At 43.0% G+C, this 24,176-nt stretch overlaps 1 protein-coding gene across 2 annotated transcripts in view; it reads left to right on the top strand.

Moving 5' to 3' along the window:
* Window positions 1-1,157: 1,157 nt before the first annotated feature.
* The window catches only part of ERGIC1 (endoplasmic reticulum-golgi intermediate compartment 1), a 60,660-nt gene continuing 37,641 nt past the window's right edge, over window positions 1,158-24,176 (top strand). The window contains exons 1-2 of one of the 2 annotated variants that reach the window (XM_074884243.1): window positions 1,158-1,259; window positions 23,663-23,724. In XM_074884243.1, the coding sequence (XP_074740344.1) occupies window positions 1,240-1,259; window positions 23,663-23,724 (82 nt within the window). In that variant the 5' untranslated portion in view covers window positions 1,158-1,239. Of the gene's footprint in view, window positions 1,260-21,544; window positions 21,694-23,662; window positions 23,725-24,176 lie in introns of those variants that run through there. The other variant, XM_074884242.1, reaches the window with a different exon arrangement.

Below are 24,176 nucleotides of genomic sequence, written 5' to 3' on the forward strand. Positions count from 1 at the left end.
GTCACACAGGGACAGCAGTGGTCACGCTACCTGCAGCAAAACGTCCCTGACTGATGCTATTAGCTGGTGACAGTATTAAGGGAAGGACCCGTGGTGGTGTATGGAGCAGTGCGGGATTAGCCATGTGCATTGCATTAAACCTGGCAGGGATGCAGTCAAAAGCACTCAGGCAAAATGGCAAGACTGGGGAAATGTCTTGCCTAAAGAATGGGGAGCTTTTTCCTATTTTAATTCCTTGGCCTCCAATAAAACTGCGGAAGGATTTTCCAGAGCAAGTGAAAGAGCCATGCTGGCACCAAGGGAGCTCATCCTCTACCAGGGAGGGGTGCATGTCTCCGTGGTGCAGGGCTGCTCCTCCTTCCTTTATGGGCACTTTGAAGCGCGAGGCTTTCCCCACCGTCACTGTGGCTCGACTCCATCTCTAGAGAGAAAAGACCACGCTGCGTTCACAAACATAAGCCGTTACTGCTGCCACGCTGGCAGTGCGAGAGATGCCCAGCCAAACCTGAAGCACGGCACCCACACCGGCCCCCACGCTCCGGCCCGCAGGCCCGGGCAGTGCCGCTGAGGCCGCCCGTGTCTGCAGGCAGCTCGGGATGGCCGCGGAGGAGCCGGCGGACTCCAACGCCAGCCAGCCACGCCGGGCTGAGCCTGCGGGGCCGGGCCGGATCGCCTCGGGCTGCCCCCGAGGCCAGGAGCCCTGGGGCTGTGCGGCAGCGGGTGCTGCCAGGCCTGGACAGCTGCCGAGAAGGCCCGTGGGGCAGCGCCAGGGCCCGCGGGGTGCTGCGGGCACTGCGGGGTTCTGCTGAGGGGCCACCGGGGCGAGGGAGCGCTGGCAGGGGCCGGGGGGGGGGGGCTGGGGAGACCGCCCCGGGGTGCCGGCAGGGTCCTCGGAGCTGCGGGGCGCCGCAGGCATCGAGAGGGCCCCGCAAAGCTGTGGGGGCCCTCGCGGCTGCGGGGCGGAGGGGACCCCCGGGGCGCTGCCCAGGCGGCGGGCTGGGGCGCGGCGGGCCAGGCGGGGAGCGGCCGCAGCCCTCAGCCCCGCCGCCCCAGCGGCCGCCGCTCCCGCCACTGCCCGTAACCCGGCGGCGGAAGCGGCGGCCGGCTCCAGCCGCCAATGGGCTGGTGCTGCGCGGCGGCGGGGCCCGTCACTTCCTGGCCCTGCAGCCGGCGGCAGCGAGGCGAGAGCCGGGGCCAGGGGCGGCGGGGCCCGCAGCCTGCCCGGCGCCCGCCACCAACATGCCCTTTGACTTCAGGAGGTGAGTGCGGCCGGGCGAGCCGCCCACGGCCCCCGGCCTCGCCCGCCCCTCGGCGGGGCCGCCGCTCCCCGCCCGGCCTCCCCCGGCCCCGCCGCCCCCGGCCGGGGCAAGGCAGCGCGGGCGGCGGTGGGCGCCTCCCGCCCGGGAGCACTCGCCTGTGTGAGGCCGCCCCGCAGCAGCCAGGCGAGGGCCGGGCCTGTGCCCGGCTGCGGGCGAGGTGAAACCCGAGGGAGGAGGGAAAGAGGGAGGGAGGGATGGAAGAAGTAGGTCTGGGCAGGGAAGGGACGTGGGAAATTGGGCGGCTCTGCCCAGCGAGCCGCTGTTATTGTATAACGCTGTTGTGCAAAGCGAAGAGGAGGTGTGTGGAGTTTCGAGCTCCCCCGGGCAGGACGGGTGGAGCAGCGGGGCCTCGTGGGGTGACCGCGGCGGGTGTCGGGGTGAAGGTGCTGGGCCCCTTCTCCTTCCACAGGTCCCCGGGCTCCCAGAGCGGCTTGAGGAGGTCACTCGTTACAGTGTGGCTACCTGTGAGTAAAGCCGTGGATCTGCTGGCTAGGAAACAATGTTGTCACCTCCACCTTTGGTTTGGGCATTTCGAGCAGGTGTGAGTTGTGGGATTTGGCCTTTCTGTAGGCCACAGCAGTCAGTTTCAGACACCAAAGCAGAAGCGAAAAAGACCCCTTTGACTCAAATGGAGATGAAATAGCAACTGTGGGTTCGTTTTCTTTTTGAGCCATTCCCGAACCAAAGATTTATAACTTTCCAAATTCATAGATGCCATGGGGAAGACACATTGATGAGTTTTGTCATGTAGATTTTACTATAACATTTACATTACAATAAAAAATGCGTATGTTTTTGGAAATTGAGCGATACGGTGGTTGCTTGATGCTTCTCGTGTAGGACCACCATGAACCATATATTTGCATCCCTTTGAGATGACAGGGGAAAATGGTGGTACTGCAGGTTTTTAGTTCTCCCAAACAAAAGTTGTGTATTGTATTTTTGCTGTAATTCTAAATCAGGCCTCTCATTTATACAGGCTAACAGGATCTTGTATGTGATCCATGGGGCACTATTGAACATGGAGGCAGTTGCTTCTGAATGAAAACTTGCTGAAACTGGAAACAGCATCTGCTGGATCATGTGGGATCCGGGGCCCAGAGCCTCGTTTCTGCTTTTGTGTAAAATTTGATAGAAAAATTCTTCTCAGCTTTGGAGACATTCTGCCAGCTGCAAATCCTATTGCCGTCTATTTTCAGACTTGTAAAATACATGAACAGTAAGGGATCCTGGGTTGTGGCTGTCACTTTGTAATAGCAGATAAAATGTTATATCAGATGTCTTTGAAAATGTAATTTTTGTTCGGTCTGAGAATGTGCATGTGGAAACACTGGCTCACCAAGAGTAATCATCTTAAGCGACAGCACTAGTGCTTCACTTTGGAATGGAACAGACATTAAGTAAAGGCTGAGTTGCAGAGTTTGTGTTAATGAGTTACAAAAACATAGAGGCATCAGTTCAGATCTGCATTTTAAAGATTCACGATTGCAAATAACTTTTGTCATTCAGATTGGAGGATTAGAAATAGACACTTCAAAGCACCTTCTCAAATAATGTAAGCTTACTGAAGTTCAGCTTTTCTGCACAGATGAATTTTTAAAAGACTGCAGTTGATAACAAGAACTTTATATTTAAAGGTACAGAGAAACTATTGTTACGCACTGCAAACCACTTTCCTGTTTTAGAAGCACAAACAGAGTTCAGGATGAACATTTTTGCAAAGGTCAGAGACTATTTTTTAGCTGTCGTGGTTTTTGTTCATTGTGCAGTCAGTGGAACAAAATCTGCTGAGGTTGGAAAATTTTACTATCATAGGTAAAGTACGATGCATACATTTAAAAAAATGTACAGTTACTTCCTGACAACTATAGAACATAGAATACAGTGCTTTTAGAGAAATAAGGTTACCACTTGCAGTAAGTTTCTGAATGAAGAAGTGATGTTCTTCATCATGTAAAATGCAAGTTTTTTCTTTCAGAGATTTCAACTGATGTTCTCTTTGGCAGGTACGGTTTGGCACCCTGTCTTTAGCACACACTTTAAAGTGGGTGTTATGCCTATGTATGATTAGAGGGTTGGATTGTTAAGAAACTTTTTAAATTGCCCCTACATATCTTCTAGAGTCCAAAATTCAGAGGTTCCAAGTGGAAAGGCACTGTGTTCTTCTGGAGGCCGTAGATTTCACAGATCTGTGTTGCTAATGCGTCTGAAGAAATCACTGTCCTTAACTGCTCTGCTAGGGCATTTGGGAAGGCAAGTTCTTTTTTTGTTGTATCCTCCCCTCACTTAGAGCTTTATTTTTGATGTTTTAGAGTGGCAGCTAGCATCAGTTGTAGAGAGGGGCATAGTAGACCAGCTAGAAGTTTGAGACTCAAGCTCTGTTTCCACACAAAATAGCTCCGAGAGGAATAGGTTGCCACAGTCTCATCTGGAGAAGATAGAGACACAAATGAGAAGTAATGAAAACAGCCCATGACCAAAAACATTTCTATTCTTCACCACGTAAAAGTCAAAGAAAGCATTTCCATCTATGTGACTAAATCTTTTCCCTGTCTCCTAGACTTATGGGTTTCTATTTGCCCAGACTGAAGAACCCAAAGTGCTCAAACATGTTTCCTGGAAGTTGTCTCCACGGGTCAGAATCTGAGGCATATTGCTTGGTATCAGATGTGGAAGTAGCTTGTTTTGTTACTTGTGCTTTCTTGTACTGTACTTTTTTTTTTCTATAGGACTTCTGTTCCCTTTGCTAATATAAAATGCATTTAATTTATAAATAAAATAATATTTTCACAGTAAAGTAATTTCAAGTGAATAATAATTATTCTGTCCCAAGTATCTTTAGGGTTTTAATAACACTTAGTAGTTACCTAATGCTCTTCATTTTTCAAAGCATTTCATTCGCACTAATCTCTACAGTCCTGCTGTGATGTTGGTAGGGAACCAAATTTTCAGCTTCCAGATTGGACCTTCAGTGCAGGTCTGTTCAATGCATGTCACAAGACACCAGCCCTCCTACAGAACTACTAAATCAGTTTGTATTTCCGGAAGGCCTGGTTCTTTCTTGTTTTTTAAAACCTATTTGGCTGCAAGAGAGAGACAGATCTTTCCTTGTTGCTTCTCCCCCTGGTTTGTTAGAACTTGTGTCAGCAAAGCAGCTTCATACCTATTTGATTGGGGATTTTGAGTTATATCGCTAGAGCTGAAAGGGTATTTTCCCCCCTTGAGCCTTTAAGACCCAGTGTCACCTGCGTACTTGCAGCATCTGTGGATGGTTAAAATCGTAATTAGATTACACTGTAAGCCTGGGTCATCTTGAATGGTGATTGTGGGCCAGAAGGTTTCTCACATGGTGTGCGATCCAGTTTAGCAGGGAGGCTTAGCTTCAGCAGCGGATGCCAGTGCTGGACGTTAGACTGCTCTGCTGTTGAGAATTACAGAAGTAAAAATGAAGTGACTCCTGTGCCCTGGATGTGGACATGGTAGAGAGAAACGTTGCTGCAAATTCTCTCAAATCTGTTGGCTTTTCTTGACATCTGCTTATTTGCCTAAAAGAGTTACTGGTGGGTTTGTAGCAGATACTGAAATTTCTGAACTATTTTGGTAGCTTTAGCTGATTAGACTGAGAAAAACTAAAATACACCACTCTGAAACCAAGTTTTTGTTCTAACTGTGGGCAATTCTCAGTTGTGCCCTGGCCACATTTTTGGCATAGAGTGGCAAATATCTGTGAATCCTTATTTTTACATTTAACTGAGAAATTCAGAATTTATATCTCATGATTAATTATCATGATGTTTTCATTAGGGTGGGGGTTTTTTTGCTTGGTTTTGTTTTTTTTTGTTGTTTTTTTTGTTACAGCTTGATAACCTGAATGAAGTAACAGGATGTTATACCCGGATTTTGGAGGTCATGGGAAAGGAGCCAGGCTTGGAAGGGATTTAGATTTAAATGCTGATTTAGAGTGGAAGTTCTTTGCAGCAAAGACTCTTATTCCATCTGCACAGTACAACGGGCCCCCACACTCATCTGTTCTTTGGCACATCTGTGATAAATGATACTTTTTACATGGGTACTCTGATTCAGATATAAACATTTTTGTTGTTTTGGGACACGGGCAGGTCTTTGCTTCAGTTCCCGTATGTCTTTTTGAAATCAAATTGTCTAATCAACCGAAGCTGACATACTTCCAGTGTTAATGCTTTCAGGAGAGGCAGTATGTTTGGTTTTAATTTAGACCTAAGAGTTGTGTTGGCTAATAGGCAAACTGATGCTCGAGACATCTGACCTGGCACAGTTGCGAAATGAGTGATACAGACTGCTTCAGCAACATCAGGGACGTCTATTTGTCCACCTTCGATTCCTGACCAGATTAGTGAGGGCGAACTGGTAGGTTGTAGGCAATTTGGAGTCTCAGGAGAAAAATCTTCCCCAAACTAAGCAACCCTTTGGACAACAATTTCTCATTTGCTTGTGAGCCTAAGGAAAACAGCTTTATTTTAGTCTTCAGGCTTGAGAAAAGAAGAAGCAAAGCTGTCTTTCATAATCCTACCATTTTTCTTTTGACAGGTTTGTGAGGGTCACGACATAAAATCTTTCTGTAACCCCTCAAATCTCACTTAAACTTGTATGGGATTTGTTCAGCCTGTGTTTGAACAGTTGCCAATTGCTAAGCAGAAATGGTGACTACGTGATATTTTGGCACTGCCTAACAAATATCAAATGTTAGTGGAAATGTACATGTTTCTCAGGAGTTTTAATTTGGAGTCTCAGCCAGCTCTGCGTTTCTCATCGGATCATGATGCTCTGTACTCCATCTACCTGCTTGCTCTCTCCCAGCACATTGTTTAAGTAGCTGCATTAACACACAGTAGTTCGTTTGGCAGAATTACTTGCTGAAATTACTTTAACAAATGAACTCACGGTGCCTCTCCTATAGAAGGTACATGGTGGTGATAGCAGCAGGTAGGTGTGTTCTTGGCTGAAACAGTGCTGGGAGGACAAGAGAGAAGAATAAACAGCTAAGGCCTACTGATACAGCTTCTCCCGATTAGATGAGCTGTGCCTGCTGGTTTGTGCATAGTAATGGCATATCCAAAAAGTTTGCATGTGCTCTGTACTAAGCTGTGCATGGTCATGCTCACTTCCACAGCCATAGATGTTGCCACTCGTACAATGAGTTCAAAATCTTCAATTGTGTATGTGATTGAGCTGGTAGATGTGGCTTCTTAAATTAATGTCTACATTTATGACTAGTAGCTGTAACATTATACACTACATTATAACTAGTATCTGTGTTGGTTAGAAAGTTGCCTCTCTACACTTCGCAGGGACCTGCACTTTTTCTCTCTAGCTACTGAAGCGATACCTGACCGCTTCATAGAGCCTGGTAACTCTGCGAGCGTATTTTCATCTTGAACTGCAGCCACGTCTGGCAAGCGTGTTCCACTTCGCATTGTGCAATGTCGCTGGTAAACAAGCCTTCCAAGTGGTATTGCTGCCACCTTACGTAATTACCAAAGTTGATTTTGGTGCCAGGCAGTACCATGACTAACTTAGTTTCAACAATAGCCCTTTGAGGGCACCTGAGAAATTATTCTGCAGTCACAGCAGCCAGATGGGCAAGTAGAGTTGTACAGAGAGAGTCTACTGATGTTTATGCCACAAATAACTGATTATATGTAGCATGTATGTGTGTAAATATTTCTTCCTAAGTCTCCCTAATGCATTATTTCTCTTAAAATATAGTTGGAGTAGAAAACGTCCTGAGTAAGTACAGAAGTATTAAGGTCTGGCTTTGTAGGAAAGTTTTATATTGTTTCTTCTGAACTTTAACTGTCCTCCTTTGTTCACTCGTTGATGACACAGATGCTTTCTTCATGCCATCATAGTTCGTCCTGTGAAAATGACTGAATCACACTATAAACAGAGTTGAAGCAATACCACCAGCGTGGACTGAGAAGCTGTGGAAGTTGTTGAGCTTGTATTTTGAAGTGTGCATGTGTATTTTTTAGGCATGCAATTCAAATGGTGGAGGTGGTGAGAAAAGAATGGTCTTGCAATGAAGGAAGAAATAGTGGAATCATTTGGGATTTTTTGTCTTGTATCCAAGCACAAGCCTTGAAGTATTGTCTTGTATTCCTGCACGGAGCCAGCTGCCCCCAAAATGGAAAACTTCTTCTGCCAAAAAATTAACCACAGTCTTGCCACAATCTACAAAATCTTCCTTATACTGAAATGAGTATTTCAGTAGCAATCATGGCAGACACACACAAGTAAAGACTGCAGTTGGTTGGACAGTGCGATTCACTGCCTTTGAATTGTGTGTGTTTGGGTGTTTGCTTTTTTGTTTGTTTTTTAAGAATGTTTCCAAATGAGATGTATCTAGTTTAATCCAGAGATGCCAGAAAGATGGGCATTTAATAGAAGAGCCTTCAAAATGCTATGTTAATACGGACAGAAATGTATTACTGCTAACAGGATTTCAGGCAGTCATGGTTGCTTAGTATGTATTTAACAGTCATATCCTAAGGCAGATCACTTGGCTTCCTAATTGCTGTCCATCTCTGTAGACCACTGTGTGCTGTGAATAAAGCAGGGTTGGAGAGCCCACTAAAACACCAGTGCAGCCAGTAATGTAGATATGACTGTATTTTCCGATAAAGGAAAAGTCTCGGAGCCTTACTCAGATTCCACATCAGTCTAAATCAGATCTGACCCTACTGAACTGAAATCTGAATCTGGCTGCTGGATTGTAACAAGCTATATCTGGATTTACAAACAGTGGTAAACCTGGTCCCCAGCTACAAGTTGCAGCTCTATCTTGGGTCTGTATCAGTCATGTTTTTCTGGTGGGGTAGCATCAATACAGATGTTTCTTGGAAACTGAGTCAAAACCATGAACTTCACTTGGAAGCCAGATGATTGAGTTGTACTTGCTTGTAGGTAATACAGTTAGTCCTATTTTTTGTTTGCATATGAGTTGTAGAAGCACATACATAAATTCTCGTCTCCTTAGATTGGAATATAAATAGGAGAACCTGAGCTGGTTATTCTTAGATTACATACTGAAAAAGTACAATACATCTGAATCCCTGCTGGATGCTCTGGGAAAGGGTATGGCTTTTTTGCCCCTAAATCTTGGTGTATTAAGAATGGCTTTTGTCCTATAGAAATTGCTTTGAAGGAGAAGGAAGGCTTGGTGGTGTGTGTGTACATAGCAGCGACTGCCATTGTCTACTCTCTCAAGTCAGGGTTCTGCTATTCTTAACTTGTTACAGGCAAGTAACAACCCCTTTCTGAGCCTCAGTTACTGATTTGTTTCAAGGGGACTTTGCTTGCTCGCTTCACAGAGCAGTGGCTGAACAGTTTTTTCTTGAAATGGTTTTCTTGGAGTGGTCCAGCATGAGACAGTGAGCCTAACAGATGTCTAGGAGTTTCCCTTATTGATATGGAGAAATCTCTCTGTCATGCAGTAGGGTATGGATTGGCCTGTGTGCTTTTGAGGGAAGCCGTAGGAAGATGGAGCTGTTTTCTTCACACACCCCCACCCCTTTTATTTTTCTTCCCCAGATGTTATATTTGTTCATGGTGTTTTATACAAATCTCTGATTTGTGTACTGTTCTACTGCAGCTGGGACTTAAACCTTTCCGAAAGCAGCTTCCACAAATAGAATTTACACAGTTGTGATGCTTAGTTAATCTTACCAGATCTTGTTTCAAGGTGTTCAGCAGTACAAGGCAGCGACAGAATTTTAATGTTCTGTGATTCCTAGAAGCTATGGAAAAGGCTATGGTACACCTCTTTTTTTCCATAGTTGTGTCCTGGTTATGCTCTGAGTTGTGTATAGGTAATTTCTTGGCGATCAGAGTCCAACTTTGAATTTTGTTCAGTATCTTCTAGAGATCAGGACTTTGAGTCAGTGGGGAGGGCTGAGGAGCTGGCTACTGAGGCCAGTAGCAATGAGAATACTGGGAACCAGCAGCTGTGGGCAGCATGATGGAGCTGGAGGAACATGGCAGGAGGTAGAGGAACCCTGAGCTGGTAGGTCTTGATTGGGAAAGTGAGAAATGTTCAGGGCTGGGGGACTCACAAAGGAGGGATGGGGTGAGGGATGGCACTGGAGTGTCTGGGGGATGGGATAGTGGGAGGCGCTGGGGTGTGCTGGGGAGCTTCAAGAGAAAGGATCTCTGAGCCTAAGGGAATGAAGGCTTCCGGACAGGAAGGGTTACAGTCTGCTTATGACTTTCAAGTATCTGAACAATTTACTTTGGGGAGCAGCCATATCTGTTTAATGGTGTTCCCTGTTCTCTCTGCCTCCATTGCCTCTTTCTGATCTCCAGAATACGGTACTACCACTCAGAAGTACAATTGCTCTTGCTTACAGTCCAGTGAAGAGCTAGATCCCTTTAAATACCAGTCCCCTTACTCGAACATTTTTTTCTTCATGATGCTTTTCTCCTGTTTTGATGAAGCAGAGTGTAGTTTGCTCACTTTATTAAAAATACCTTTCTCTTCCATCCTTCATTTTGACACGTGCTTCACTGCCTAAAAGGAAATAAAATGCTTGCTGGCAACACTCCACCATTGAGTATTTGAGATTATAAATACTCTCCTCCTTTGAAATATGTTTGAGCCTAACATTTTATTTTGAAAAAAACGTGATGGACCATTTCCTCTCTTCCATTCTTCAGTGCCACCTAAAATAGTTTGCAATTTTGGCGTATTTCAGCAATAGCAATTGCTGTGTATTCCTGGGCAACAGAGAACAATCTTCTTACGCACTGAAAGAGCACAAAACTTAGAACATAGTTGACGAAAAGGTGTTATGCAGGACAGCACAATGGAGTCAGGGAGGCTGGCAGAAGGAAGAAAACAGGAGAACTGGCTCCTTGGAAAGAAATCAATTTAAACAGGAGCAGGATGTATTCGTTTTTTGTGCCCTCTTTCTGCAAGTGTTATGGGGATTCATAGTCTTTTGTCCTAGAAATAAATGGGTTTGGTTTTTTTCTATACAAATCCTGTACCTGCTAAGTAACTGACAGACCAGATGACATAATGCTGCAGGGGCTGATGCCTCTGACATTCTCTCAGCCCCTTTCCCTAAATGTACAGTTACCCAAAGGCTGGATTATATAATTAATGACAGTCCTCCTGGCTAACCTTGTTTTCTTGTTCTCAGTACTCCTCCTTGTTTCAGAAACTTCCTCTGTTAGTTTCATTATGTTCTTGGAACTAGAATTAAGAGGGAGGAGCTGGCTGGCAAGGAAACCTATTCCTACATTTCACTCCTGGGCTTAAAAGTTTGGAGAGTCAGCAGGTCAAAAAAAAAAAATATTTGGATGATCATGCTTTGAAAACTGATGTGATGTGAGTGAAAAGTGAGTCATACAGAATTTGAAAATTGCAGTCTTCACCTGCTTGCAGTACAGATAAACTAGTTTAAAACTACATTAGCCCCTCCACCTCCTTGGCTGGTCTGTCACATATCACAGCATGCTCACAGTAGTTCAGGATTAAACAGTTTTGAAGCCTTGAGAGTTTGTCCATTGAAGCTCAGCTTCTGCAGTATGTCTGCTAGTATCCTATTGTGTGTAAATGAGGACTAGCTGATTACTTAATGATGTTTGTATATTATCTGCTGTTACGCAGTTGTTAATCTTATAAAATGTGTTAATAACTGCTTGGTATTTACAAGCATTGGTTTATTAGTACTGCTTTGAATCTGTATTTGTATCTCGAACTCGTGTTCAGGGCCAAGCTTTGGTATTTGTATATTCAGTGTTTACTTTCCATGTGAAACTGAGATTAACAGAATCACTTATTTTACTTTCCACATGCTTCAAAGTTTGTGTCCCAATTCACAAAACCATTCCTGATCAATTGTTTATAAACATGCGCTCTAGGTACAACTCTTACTGAACCAAAGCTTAGCTCTTGCAGTGCACATCCAGTTTGTTTCCATAAGCCCATCTTCCTGCAGCTTTCCTTCTACAGACCTTCAAACAAGTTGGAACTTTGGTCAGTAATATTTCATGTATTTGCACTTTTTAATCTGTAGATTTAAATATGCTTGATGAAAGGTGGGCAAATGTTACCAGGTGCCACTCTGCAAAATGAAGAAGCCGAAGAAGAAAGATTAATTGACTGGAACAGAAATTACAGTGAGTCAGCGCTGGGAGCAGAACAAAATTCAGGTCTGCTGGCTCCTACTGCTGCATCCCATCTGCGGGATCGCAGCATGGCTGTCCCAGAAGCTGTCCTGAGCTGCTCTCTGTACATTATGTTCTCCTCTGCCAGCAGACAGGAAACACAGAAATTTCATTTAGACAAAGAATTAATAATCACAGAATGAAATACTCAGAGTCAGTATTTTCTTCACCTGCTGCTGACTTCCTGCCATTGTTTTCCCACTCTGTAAAACAGGGTGGTAGATTTCACCTAGTCTGTTGGAAGAAGAGTTATTACTTTTTATCTGTGCTGGATTGTGTAGGAGCTGTGTTCTTGCAGAGTTGTCAGAGCACGCGCTTGCCTTTGGATGGGAAGAAAAGCAGCATGATCTAAAGAAAGGATTTCAGAATGAAATCTTGAACTAATATGTCTCCATAACAATAGGAGAAGTAGTGCTTCCTATAAATGTATAGAGGAAGGTGTTTAGAATAAGGCACATTTATTTCCTTCGGACCGTTAGAGTGAATTTACTGGTGTGTAGAAATTCTTCTTTCTTTGATAGATCTGTGGAATAAAATTCTGGATTTTTGTCCAGCACAGCTGCAGCAAGGACTGTAAGAAGTTGAAAATGCATGGGGAGTTGGAAGTCACTGCTTTTTTAAAGTAAGAGAGGTTTTACTTAAAAAGACATGCTTTTCTTGATGTTTCCCCAAAACCAAAACAAAATAATATAATTAGTTCTGACAGAACTTCTACTCTTTAAATCTTGTCATTTGACTTTAATGCTCTTTCCAGTGTCTCTGAGAGAAAGAGACGCTCTTGCATTCTGACATTACATTGGAGGGAACATGGTGGTTCAGATACCTTGCCTCTCTCTGTCATTTAGAGGTCTCTAGCCCTCTTACTTAGGGGTTGCATCTTCTCTCAAGCCCATGCTTTCCTAGTTTAGGGACTTGCTCCAAACTGCTAGTCAGACCAGATCTGACTTTTTTTTTTGTAGTAGTAGTTTTCAAGCACCTGGGGTACATAATCCAGCCCACAAAATTGCTGAGTAGTCTCCTGTGTCACCTGCCCAGCTGTCTGCTTATTCCTCTCTTCTCTCCCAGGGAAATCTGATAATGTCAAACCCCTCTCAGGGTCACTAGTCAGAGGGGAGTCTTGCCCCACTTGTTCCTTTATCATCGTTGTCCCAGATACTAACTGTTCTCCAGGGCCATCATCTTTACTGTTTTGATTATTTCAAATATTCTGTCGTTAGGCACATGGAATGGGGTAACTGGTCTTTCAGGCCATCTCTGCATACCCTAGGAGTCAGCCTGCTGTTACACTGTTGAATAAAATCAACAAGTAAAGAGGTTAATCTTTCTCTCTCTGGTTTTAATCACAGTAGTTGTAGGTATGATTTTAACAACTGTGAACAATAAAAGTCTCCCCAACAACTTCAAACAGGTGCCTGGGATTTTATTTTTATTTTTTAAGTAGATGGTCTTTTGTTAATCAAAAGAGCACTGTGTGTGCAAACCTGACTCAGTTGTGCTGTTTGTTCTACCTTTACATTTCCCTCAGCTTGAACAGTCACATTGAAAACTAAATTGGTGTTTTTAGATTTATCCATTATACAAAAGTAACAGCTTTGCTTTTAAAGATCTTACTGTGTCTGATGGGCTTCACAGGAGGGAACAAAGAAAGGTACGCTCTGTTTTAGGTGTACCTGTCTGCATTTAGTGGAGTGAGGGCGTAGTATAAGCCTGCTTGTTTTTATTTGGAGTTAAATGGCCTCTGAAGAGGTTAAAAGCTACTTAGGGCTGAGTGCCTGATGGCTTGTGCTGCTCAGTTGGTGTGGCTGGCCTGCTCCTACTGCCCAGCCTTCAAAGGCTGTTAAGGCAGCTTTATTGACAAAGCAGGGATGAATTGTCCCAAAGTCATTATTTGAGAGCAGTGACCCGAAGAAACAGAGGAACAGTTGCTGCCTGTTAAACAAGCTCTTAGCTAAGTGATTTGATTTTTTTTTGTTTAAAATCTTTTGTTCTTCTAGTAGCACTGGAGTGTTCTATATACCTTCCTAGTTTCTTTTAGTTTTTCTATCACCTTGTAATCTCTTTTTTTTTTTTTTTTTTTTAAATTTCTTTCTCAATTAAAGAAGCACTGAGACATAAGGTTCTGGGGCAGCAATTTCTTCCCTTCTTAGTCTAGTAGCTACAGCCTGAGAATCTGTTTTACTTCATATTTGTGTTGTGGAGTATGAGGAGTGCCAGTTACTGTGCACTGTTCCAGTGGGTGCTCTCTGTAAGCCAGCTGTTTTGCTGGAATTGCTTCATGAAACCTCTAAAACATGTTGGTGAACACAGACCCTGCAGTACCTTAAGCTGTTGGGCAGGCAGGTTTTCTCTTATGCACTTTGTACTTCTGATTGTTAAGCTTTGGTTAGATGATGGACACCTCTTTGCCTGAGCAGTCAGCAGATCACAAAGCTCTAAATGCTCCCTGACACAAAACAGCATGCCTTTGGTGGGAAGATTTCTCTAGAAATACCACTGTGTACGAAGGAAGGGCGTTTCCCTTTTTGCCATTAGTCTCCAGCCTGAATGATCTTGCTCTGACAACAGTCTCTCCATAGCTTCCTTTTGATTCCATGAATTCACATAGAAGATATTCAATATGGCCTCTTTTTTCTTTTTTTTTCTTTTTTTTTTTCCTTCTGCCTCCAAGCTACACTGATTTTGGGGGGCAGAAGACAGCTTTTGAGACAGAGATGGTGATTAAATTCTGATCTCCCCTTTGTAACACCAATCTCCACTAAAGTTTTCCTGGAGAGAGAAAATGGAATCTATTATTTGTGCAGTCATCTATGAATGTCAGATGGACTTAATCCAATTTATATTTATCAGGATAGACTTTCTTCCTGCTTCCTGTGTCCTTCTTATAAATGATAAAGCATTCTATGCAAAGTGAATTGCTGGATTCCCAACTGTAAGTGGTATCTCTGCTAAGAGCCTTAATAGCAGCAGGTATTGAATGAATCATAGTCCATAAACTCTTCTGCTGTCTCTGGGGATACTTCTTCCAGAGGTGGTAGCAGCAGTAATACGAGAAAAGAAAGTTGTGTGGTAGCCCATGCTGTGGACTGGTTGAAAACTCTTCAGAGCCGTTGTTCCAGATCATTTCAGGTGCACTTAAACATGTTTCCTGAAGTGGGGTTGAGGTTGCTCATTCTCCTCTCCCCACTTCACACCTGCCTTCGTTTCCTGAACTGCTAATGCACCTCTTCTGTTGTGAAATGACAAACTTAAAAATAGATACAGTTATACAAATCTTGTGGGAAGAGTTGGTTGTCTGTCTCTGCATCAGATCTATAGCTCCTGTGGGGAGCCAAATAAAAGTGCTCTCTGAATCATATATCTGTAATACAACAATGTAACATAAATGTTCGGGGAGGCAGATAGGAAACAGTAAGAGGAAGAACAGAAGTGTGTAGAGTGACAAATCCCAAGGTTATGTCCTTGTCTCCAGGGAATATTAATCCTTCTCAAAGTTAAGGATGGTTCATCTCTTCAATGGCAGCTGAATAGAAATTGTTAGTTGGCTGGATTCACTGATGTCTACATGAAGTAATTAAAGAGTCAGGTGTAATTTAGACAGATGTGGCCTAAAAATGAATTTATTAAGAATGTCTAAATGCTAGATGCTCTCAACGAAGAGAAGACACTAGATGTTTTCTAACCTGTTATCAGACAGAGCTGCCTCAAGATGACTCTTACCAAAGATGAAATGGGTGCTGGCATAGGCTTGACTGTCCAAGGTTGTGTTTGACAGCTGCCTTGCTCTTTGTGTACCTTCCATGGTGCATGTAGTTTTCATCAAAAGCAGTCCAGAATAGTTGTTTTGAATGAATGCATGTTCCTAGAAATGCACCATGCAGCAATTTTTCTACCTACCTGAAAAAGAAACGCAGTATAATTAACAAATAGAGCAGTTTATCTTTTTTTGACAAGAAGCACCTTTTTTTTTAAGAATGAGTTTCTTAAAACTTAACGTGTCTACTTTGCATGGGATACCTCTGCGTCATTATGTTTCTTCAACGTGGCAAGTACAGTATGTAATGGCAGAAATTCTCTCTTCCACGTTGTAACTCCATTTACTGGTGAGTACATAATGAATGGACTTTGTAAGGAACAGGCAAGCTCTTTGTTACATTAGTCAGGAATTGGGGGGGGGGTGTGGAGAAATACTGACATCATGCCTTCTCAAATTCTTGATATTTGAGGCCTGCAGCCATACTCTGATCCACTTTTCTTTGGTTTGCAAGAAGAACTTGACAGATGGGAAAACCCAGCAGAAATATTGCACTTGAATGTTATCTCCAGTGTGCAGGAGCTGTGCTCCTTGCTGTTAAACTGGCTACGGGCATTACCAGCACATGAGCACAAGCAGAAGGGGAAACAAGTTTTGAAAACTGCTTTAACTGTGCAGTGGCAAGGAAACATTTCTTGTATGAAATAGTTCTTAAGAGGCCAGCCTAATCTTGTTTCACTTTGTAGAGCAGAGAGCTTGGCCTACAAATTCAGTGTTAGCTGGCGTGCCAGGTTTTAGAGCCTGCTTTCTTGGTGTATGAAGGGTCAGTGGTTTTACTGTGACACAGTCGTGTTTTTGAAAAGGTTCTGAAAAGACTGATTTATTCCTTCTTTCTGACTTAGGTGCCTATCTTGGGAGTGAATTAACATGTATGGCAGATATGTAAATATCGTGTGAGAAGAGGGAGTCTCAACAAATCTGAGTGATACAGCCCGTATCAATGCCCCACAGCCTCCCACTGAAGTGCCGGCTGCCGCTGAAGACAGGGTTATTTATTATTTCTTTATACCTTTGTGCTGTGATTTAAACTTGAGCCCGTGACCAAGGGCTTTTGTTGATCCAGGAGGCCATCTCAGCTTGGGAAGGTGTATTATTCTTCATTTCTTCAGACAGCCAAGCTGTCCCTCTCTGTATGTGTCATAGATGCCTTGCCTTTCTCTTTTTCAATCTGCAGCCCCTCTGTTTCTCAGAGCAGTTGTGCTTCTTACTAAGATGGAAGCAATCAGGGATGGAGTTTTTGCCAACCCTAAAAGTCCTTTGGGACAGTTTGAGCTTCAAGGCTTCACCAATTGGCTTTTTCTTGTCTGGGTTTTCCCCTGTATCTTGGAAACCCTAGGGACATCTCTCCCACACCCTTTTCCTTCTCTTTCATAGACTGGTATCTGGTAGATTATGGTGGAGATGCTGCTCCCTACTCATAACGAATGAGCACTTGTCCAGCACTGGGTCTCCAGCATGCAGCATGTTGGAATACAAACACTGGCTCCACAGTTCTCCAAATTTCTTGTTGCAGTAACAACATAAATCTTTATAGTATTTTCAAAGTTACCTTTTTCTATCTGTACTCGATAACTCCACCTTTGTATAGTTTAGTCAAATCTGCTGCAGAATTGTCAGTTGTTTGGCTAACTTAACAGTGAAGTTACGTTTCTGCTGTTAAATGTGTTGTTCTTGCAAGTCACTTCAAGTAGAGTTAGTTGTTAATGAAGCAAATTGGTTCAGCAGCACCAAGCCGTCTCTTTTTTCAAAGAGATCTCAAAGCTACTGATGTATAATACAATTAAAGTAGTTGTTCACTGTGCACTGGACTCGTTATTGAGAGTGAGTAATGTCACCAGGAATTAGTGACCTCAACTTCAAATGTGGTATCTGCTGAAAAACAGATGCCACTTCTAAAAGCTGGTTAATATGGGAGGTGGAGAATCAAGCGTTGTTTCAACACCCACATTCTTCTGTGTGAATCACTGATGTGGACCCTTGCTGCTAAGACAAGATGACATGATGTATTTATACCACCATTGACCTGCTAAAGGTGGAATGTCAGCCATGATATTGATTTTTTAAAATTTTTTCTTAATCACCTTTGACATCAGAAATGTAATTTGCTGTAATGAATGATTGTGTCCTCTAACCACCATCCCCTTTCAGTACGTGCTGTAGAAGTACCTACGATAGAGCCAGTATGCTTCCAAAAGAAGACTAATGTTTAAATATTCAGTTCTTCTGGGGAAAACATAATCTGTCTGAAGAACAAAAATGTTTTTCCCCTGTCTGTGAGCATTAAAGTTAAATTTCTGAATCATCTGAGGAGTGAAAAGGGATGAAAACTAATCTGTTGGCTGCTGACTTAACGGTGCCCAAGTTCTGTTCTGTGACCAAGTGCCACATGTGAATGTGTTGCACTTTTGCTTGGCTGCTTGATTAACTGGAATCCAAAATACAGTCTGAGAGCTGCAGAACAATCTTTTCCTTGTCCCTTAGTTGAATCAGTAAAACCAGACCTTGCAGAAGGGTAAGTGAAAACATGCCACTGCTGCTTGCCCCAGAGTTGTGTTTCAGTGCTCCACAGACAAGCTAAAGCATCTGCTGGCTCTTTACAGTGACTCCACGCAGTGAGTCAGTAGTGTAGGGAGATTTATAAGCTGTGCTCTGAATGTCTGCCCCAGGTGACGTGGCCAGTGCATTGCTCCTTTGGTTGTGCCAGGGAGGGGTGGGCACACTTGAGGGGTGCAACAAATGCTGTAAACTGAAGGAGAAATTAGTGTTCTTCTTTCTCTGATATGAACTCCTTTAGGTATCAATTTCCCTTTGCTACAAGACATTCAAATTTAACCACTGTCTAGTTAGTTCTACTTCCAAGTATTATTTTTTTTAATTGCATCAAGTTCTTTGCTTCTTGCTCAGGAAAAAGGTAACAGCATTTTACAGAGATGTTACTGTAGTATTTTACTGAAGCTCTTTTCAGGCTCCAAAGATGTTGGAGAGGATTTCTCTGTTCGGAGGGGTGATAATCTTCAGTGAACTAATGTATTTATTACTTCATTTCCTGAAATATTTCAGATCCAGACTTGAAACTGTTCAGGTGTATATAAAGCACGCCCTGGCAGGAAGCCCTGCCCGTAGCAGCTCCTGCTGAGGGAGTGAGCTCATCCCCATTCTCAGGGCAGGCATTTGAAGTATCTACTCTAGAAAAAAAATGCAGTTTAGGTAGATATTTTCTGCCCTCCCTGTCACCCATCTTGCCCTGTCGATCAGATAGATTTGAAAGGAGAGTCAGGAATCACCCCGGGGCTGATGATGTCAACTTGGCTTCTTCTGTTGGGTTTGACCCACCATTGCCTCTGCATAGCCAGCCTTGGACATGATTGTTTGTGGCTGTCCCACTCAGATGAGCACTACTGCCGCTGGCTCTGGCTTGTTAAACACTTTGTTGCTTTCTGTGGCTCTAGGTGATCCTGAAAAGTGAACATGAAGAGCATATAGTTCTGTCTGAAGAAAAAAATTTTGGATAGCAACAGCCCATATTAGTCTAAATATAGCTTTTGAAGTCCTTCTAATACTTACTGGCACTTGAAATCTGCCATCCTTTTGTTTGGCTCCACAGAGGTGTACCCATCTGCAATTTTACCTCCCTGTGCACTTGTCCAACTGCAATGAGACCAAACATGCAATTTCTATATTTCTGAGAGGACTGTTGCACACTTGTTCCTCAGGCAGCTGGAATTCTGATTTAGACCTGGCTTAATCTTGCTAAGGTTTGTGAATTCTCTGTTTGAACCTATTTAGGAATGATCCTTGTGCTGCTCTTCTTTACAATGCTGTTTTACGAGTTTGTTGACATTCCTGCCGGGAAGGTGAGAAATTTTTTTTTTTTTGTTACGTCCTTTCAGCATCGGATTGAGAAAAAAGTATTGTAGCATTCCCTCATGTTAGTTATGAAGTTTGGTTCCTGCAAAACTCTGACATTGCCAAACACCTTTTTTTTATTTCTTTGTTTGCAACCATGATCTTCATTGAAAGAAATTACAATAGATACACTAGATGTGTCAGGAAATTCCTTTGTTATCCTGATGACAGCTTGGTTCTGTCTTTAGCCTTATACTCTGGTATTTCAAGGTCCAGTCTTCCCTTTATGAGGATACATATGACCTGGAGGAAGAACTTTCCTAGCAGAAAGTTTGTTGTTTCCACTCTGCATCTATGTCAGTTGATTAACTCAAAGATATTACTTCACCTTACAAGTCTTGCCTTTCTGAGCAAAGGAAGAAAGTTGCCAAAAGCTATATATAAAAGATGTGCTGGCTGTCCTGTGGAAACTGTATGTGTGCATGCTTTCTAAGTGTAAAGTAATGTATCCTTGCGTGAAAGCAGGGTAAACTGCTGCACAGTACTGCAGGTTAAGAGAGTTCACTTAGCAGTTACTGTGAGGTGGTGAATATGCTGTAAACATACACCCTGGTTTCTCATGGTTGTTTAGGATATGACTACAGGACTATCAAAGTGGATATTCACAGTGTAGTACAGTGTGTCTCGCTGTGTTATGAGCTGGCCTGTATAACCTTTCTGAGCATTCAGTCTTCCTCCAGTGTTAGTAATATCTTCCACTGCCTTGGATGTACCAGTATCAGAAATTTGTAAGGCAGCTTTTGCAATATATAGAGCACGAGGTTCCTCTCTGTTCCCAGGGTACAAATACTCTTCTAAGTGACCAATGCCTCAGGAACCTGGAGGCTTATTGGAATTTTTACTGCAGGTCTTGCAGGAACATTGACCTGAGGGCAAGTAAAACCTGTTCCCCTTTACCATACATACAACTCCATGGCCTCCTCCCTCATAGCTACAAATCATCTGTGATGTCTAATCCTTATTCTTTTCTCCTCCAAGGACAGTGTAAGTGATCCCTTGAAATTGCTTTGAGCTCTGTGACATAGACAAGAAGCCAGTGGCAAAAGGAGAAGGGTTTGTCTAGTGGAGTCTACAAGTAAATCGTATTTTTAACCCTTAGATCTGATAGGAGCTATGGTTTTCACAAATCTCTGATTTCTTGGGGCTTAGGGTCTCCTGTTACAGTAACTCTTGTCAACCTCATGGATTGATTTACTTATTTATTATAATTACATGTAATTAATGAGGCCTTCTTTGGGGTTCTATCCTCTAATTATTGCTGGGATTTCTTCTCTCTGGTGTCTCACAAACATACTTTTCAAGTTGTCATTGAATCCTATGCGTTTTGTATCTTCTAACTCAGAGTTTAAATCAGAGTTAACAAGATAGCTTTCTTCCTTGGCCATGCCAGCATCTCCATCATTCTTTTCAAAGTTCAATGTCTTGCTGTCCTTCTGGACTTCCAACATGCCCTTCTCTGAATGTGTAAACCCAACTGCTGTTTTCACCATCCTGGATCAGACTAAATAAACTGTACTTTCTCAAGCTGTGGCCAGTATCAGATGCTTTATGGGAAGATGCCTGGTACCCTGAAGTGTACTGTTCCTTTGCCAAAGTATAAACTCTCCTAATCTGGAGCATGTCTTTTCCAAGCAAATGAATGTTCTTCCAGGATACTTGCAGATACAGTCCTTTTTCTTTTGGTTTGGTAGTCTCTTGGACTTACTGGTATCATGTGTCAGTGAGCAAAATCTAGCCAGCAGTGTTCATCTCTTACTCCAAACTTGCCTTTTTTCATTCGCTTGTTGTTAATGTTAGTTGTGATCATTTCAGCATCTTTCTGCAAGCTTAAATACACCTCCCCTGCTCGCCTTAATTTCTTGAGTGAGGTTCTGGATGTCTTCCTTCAAGCTTCTGTGTTCATCCATAACATCTCAGCTGAGCTTTCCTCCTTCCTCCCTACCATCCAGTCTGCTCTCATAGCCTCTTTTGCATACATTGTCAAGTCTTGATTGTGTTATTCCATAGTGTCTGTCCTTATCTAAAAATGTATTAATTTTACAAAACAAAGCCATTAAAGCTTTATTCAGTTCTCCTCTTCTTGTTCTGTACTCTTCTTGTATGTCCCTCTAGACTGTAAAGTTCAAGGTTGAGCTGCTGTTTGCCTGATGTTCTTTGCCTAGCAAGCTATGTACGCTCACTGTGCTCATACGTTAAGTGACCCTTAAAGTGCATTAAGGGCCTCGTGATAACTGTTGCGAATGTGCTGTACTGTGCTTGCAGGAAGGCTTGAGCCTGTAAGTATAGACCCAAGAGTTCTCAGAACTCCAGGCAAATCAGATCCAGAGACTTGCTTAAAACCCATTTTAGTTGTGTGTCATGGTAGTAGAAGAAAGGGGGAATGCTGTGGTGGAAGAGATGGGAAGCAGAACAGCACAGAGAGACTGCCTTTCAAGCACTTAAAGACAGGTAATAAATGTGGCTGGGAGCCATTGATCACTTTCTATAATGTCTGTCTTTGCCTAATGCTAGCTTACTTACGCCATGTAAACCTTAATTTATGGGGTCTGGGTGTTATTTCTGTGATTAAAATGGCACTCTGGGGGGAGAGAACCCTGCCATGCCACTTTCCACTGAGCTATTAAAAAAGCTAGATTTTTTTTTTTTTAATCCTGTGATGGGTCATAATTTTAAAACTAGAAATATTTCTCATTGTAAGAACAAACTTCCTTTTATAGTGTCCACATGCTGTTTTTACTGAATCCAGCATAGAGCTATTTCCTATTTCTAATTGTTCACTCACACTCAGCAGCTCTTGTGTGTTCATGTGCTCTCGCTCACTCTCTCGTTTTTTCCTCTCTCAGTTTTTTTAGCTGTGTTGATCTATCATTGTGACTTTGACGAGGCGACGCCAGCTTTCAGCGTTTAATGGGCTGTGAGCAGGAATGATCAGCTACTTCCTCTGCCTGTGAGACCGTGATGTCATCAGCTACTCTGGGTTGCTTTACCATCCGCTGCTGCTGTTGCTTTGGTGTATGTGGAAAGAATGTAAACAGCACTTTCCAGATGTTCTCAGGGCAGCTGGAGAGCCATAAATGGACTGTTTAGTTCAGGAATATTACTAATCTATTTAGAAGATGGCAGTGAATAGTCATAAAAGCATAAAGCTCCATGCGTATCCTGTGCAGCAATCTCTGTTAAGTGTATCGCAGTGGATTGTTGGAATGGTTAAGTGATTACATAGCTTGTTCAGGACTTGAGCTGGGCAGGTGAACTATCTTTATACCCACTCTCCTTCCCTCTCTTACCCTTCCTTCCTCTGGCTTCAGCTCTTGAATGAAACACATCAACAGTGTCCTAATCTCATGCAAGGCAAATGCTGTTCTGTTCACCCAGAGTGCCTCCAAGTCGTAAGTGGTCTCAACAGATGAAGAGTGAAGAAAAGAAAGATGATCTAGTTTTTAAATTCCAGTATAATATTTGCTGTAGTAGGAACTACTGAATAAACAAGGGGGTGTTTCATCTTGGTGCAATATAGAGTTGGAATTTGGAAGCCAGTGTCTCTCATGCCTCTCCAGGGCTGGAAAAAGCATCAGATATCACCCACTTGTGGTATAGCCAAAAAAAGTCTATTTGGGGGAGAACCAGTCACTTCCTTCTTTAGGGTGTGTGTGTGTTTTTAATGCATTAATTAATTTTTATTGAGTGGTGGAAAAACTGATGTCAGAGCTGCATTGCGGCTGGACGTGCAGGAACACAAGGTTGTAGGAAATAATACAGCTAACATCATAAGGGCAGTGAAAGTTTAACCATGGAGAGTTTAAAATAGCAAAGCTGAGCCATATGGATATTAAAAGATATGACTGAATCAAAACAACAGTCTAATATTAAACTGAATTTTGCTGGGGGAGTAGCAGACTTCTGGGGTTAATTTCTCTTGTGTATCCAGCGTCCAAGGATAGGTTTCTTGTCTCAACACCTTGATTTCTGACTTTGGTATTATCAGTTTCTGGCTATTGCAGGATGCAAACTACAAGGGCCAATATAGGTTGTGTCTTACTGTTTTTTTGCCAGGCCTCTTTATTCAGGAGTCTGTAGATATCCTTTTCCTTTTACGGTGGTCTATAAACTTGTCCAGCATGACTTCTTCCCTGGCATCTCTCTCAGTTCAAATTGCACAGATCCATGACAGCAAGGCAGAGGGAGGCGGAGAGAAGTACTTTGGAAATTGGAGCCAAGAAGGAGCACAGTTACATAATTGTACAAAAGAAAAAGGATTTTTTGTTTTGTTTTTCCTTCTCATATCCTTCTGCAAACTGAAAAAAAAATGTTGTTGGAAAGCTGGATGGAAAAACTTCAGCATCATTCATCCCTGTGGGGACATGAAATGTATTAAAATGTTCCACCTGTTTTATGGCTGTTGCTTTTCCTCTTTCAGGTTTGACATCTACAGGAAGGTGCCAAAAGACCTTACACAGCCAACCTACACAGGGGCTATTAGTAAGTAACACTCCTTTTTGATGTCCTTGCATACCCCTGGTCTAAAATTAAAGATCATTTGGCTTCTCTGTCTCCAGGGAATTTTTTTAAAGGGGTATCAAACACTGGAAAGTGTATCCTTTGTTGCTGAGACAGCTCATTTTGCCCAGTGTGTCAGGTCGTACTAGACGGTGGAGTAGTTTGCATGGATTCAGAGCCTCAACAACAAAAAGTAGTAAAGATATATTGTCGTGAAAGGGAGCTCCTAAAAACTAGTGCTGAAATACCCACTCTGCTAGCTACTGAAGTAGCTAAGGAGCTTTTTGCTAGTTGTATTCCCATGAACAGAAGCTGTGAGTCCGTTCCAAATACTGGCAGGGGGAATGACTGCAGATTTTTTACCTCTGATAGGCATGCCCTCAGTCGGAGTGAAAAGCAGCTGGTAACAGTTGCATTCACAGTTAGTGTATCCA

The sequence above is a fragment of the Strix uralensis genome, chromosome 14 (assembly GCF_047716275.1).
Source record: "Strix uralensis isolate ZFMK-TIS-50842 chromosome 14, bStrUra1, whole genome shotgun sequence".
In the NCBI taxonomy this organism is placed as follows: Eukaryota; Metazoa; Chordata; class Aves; order Strigiformes; family Strigidae; genus Strix; species Strix uralensis.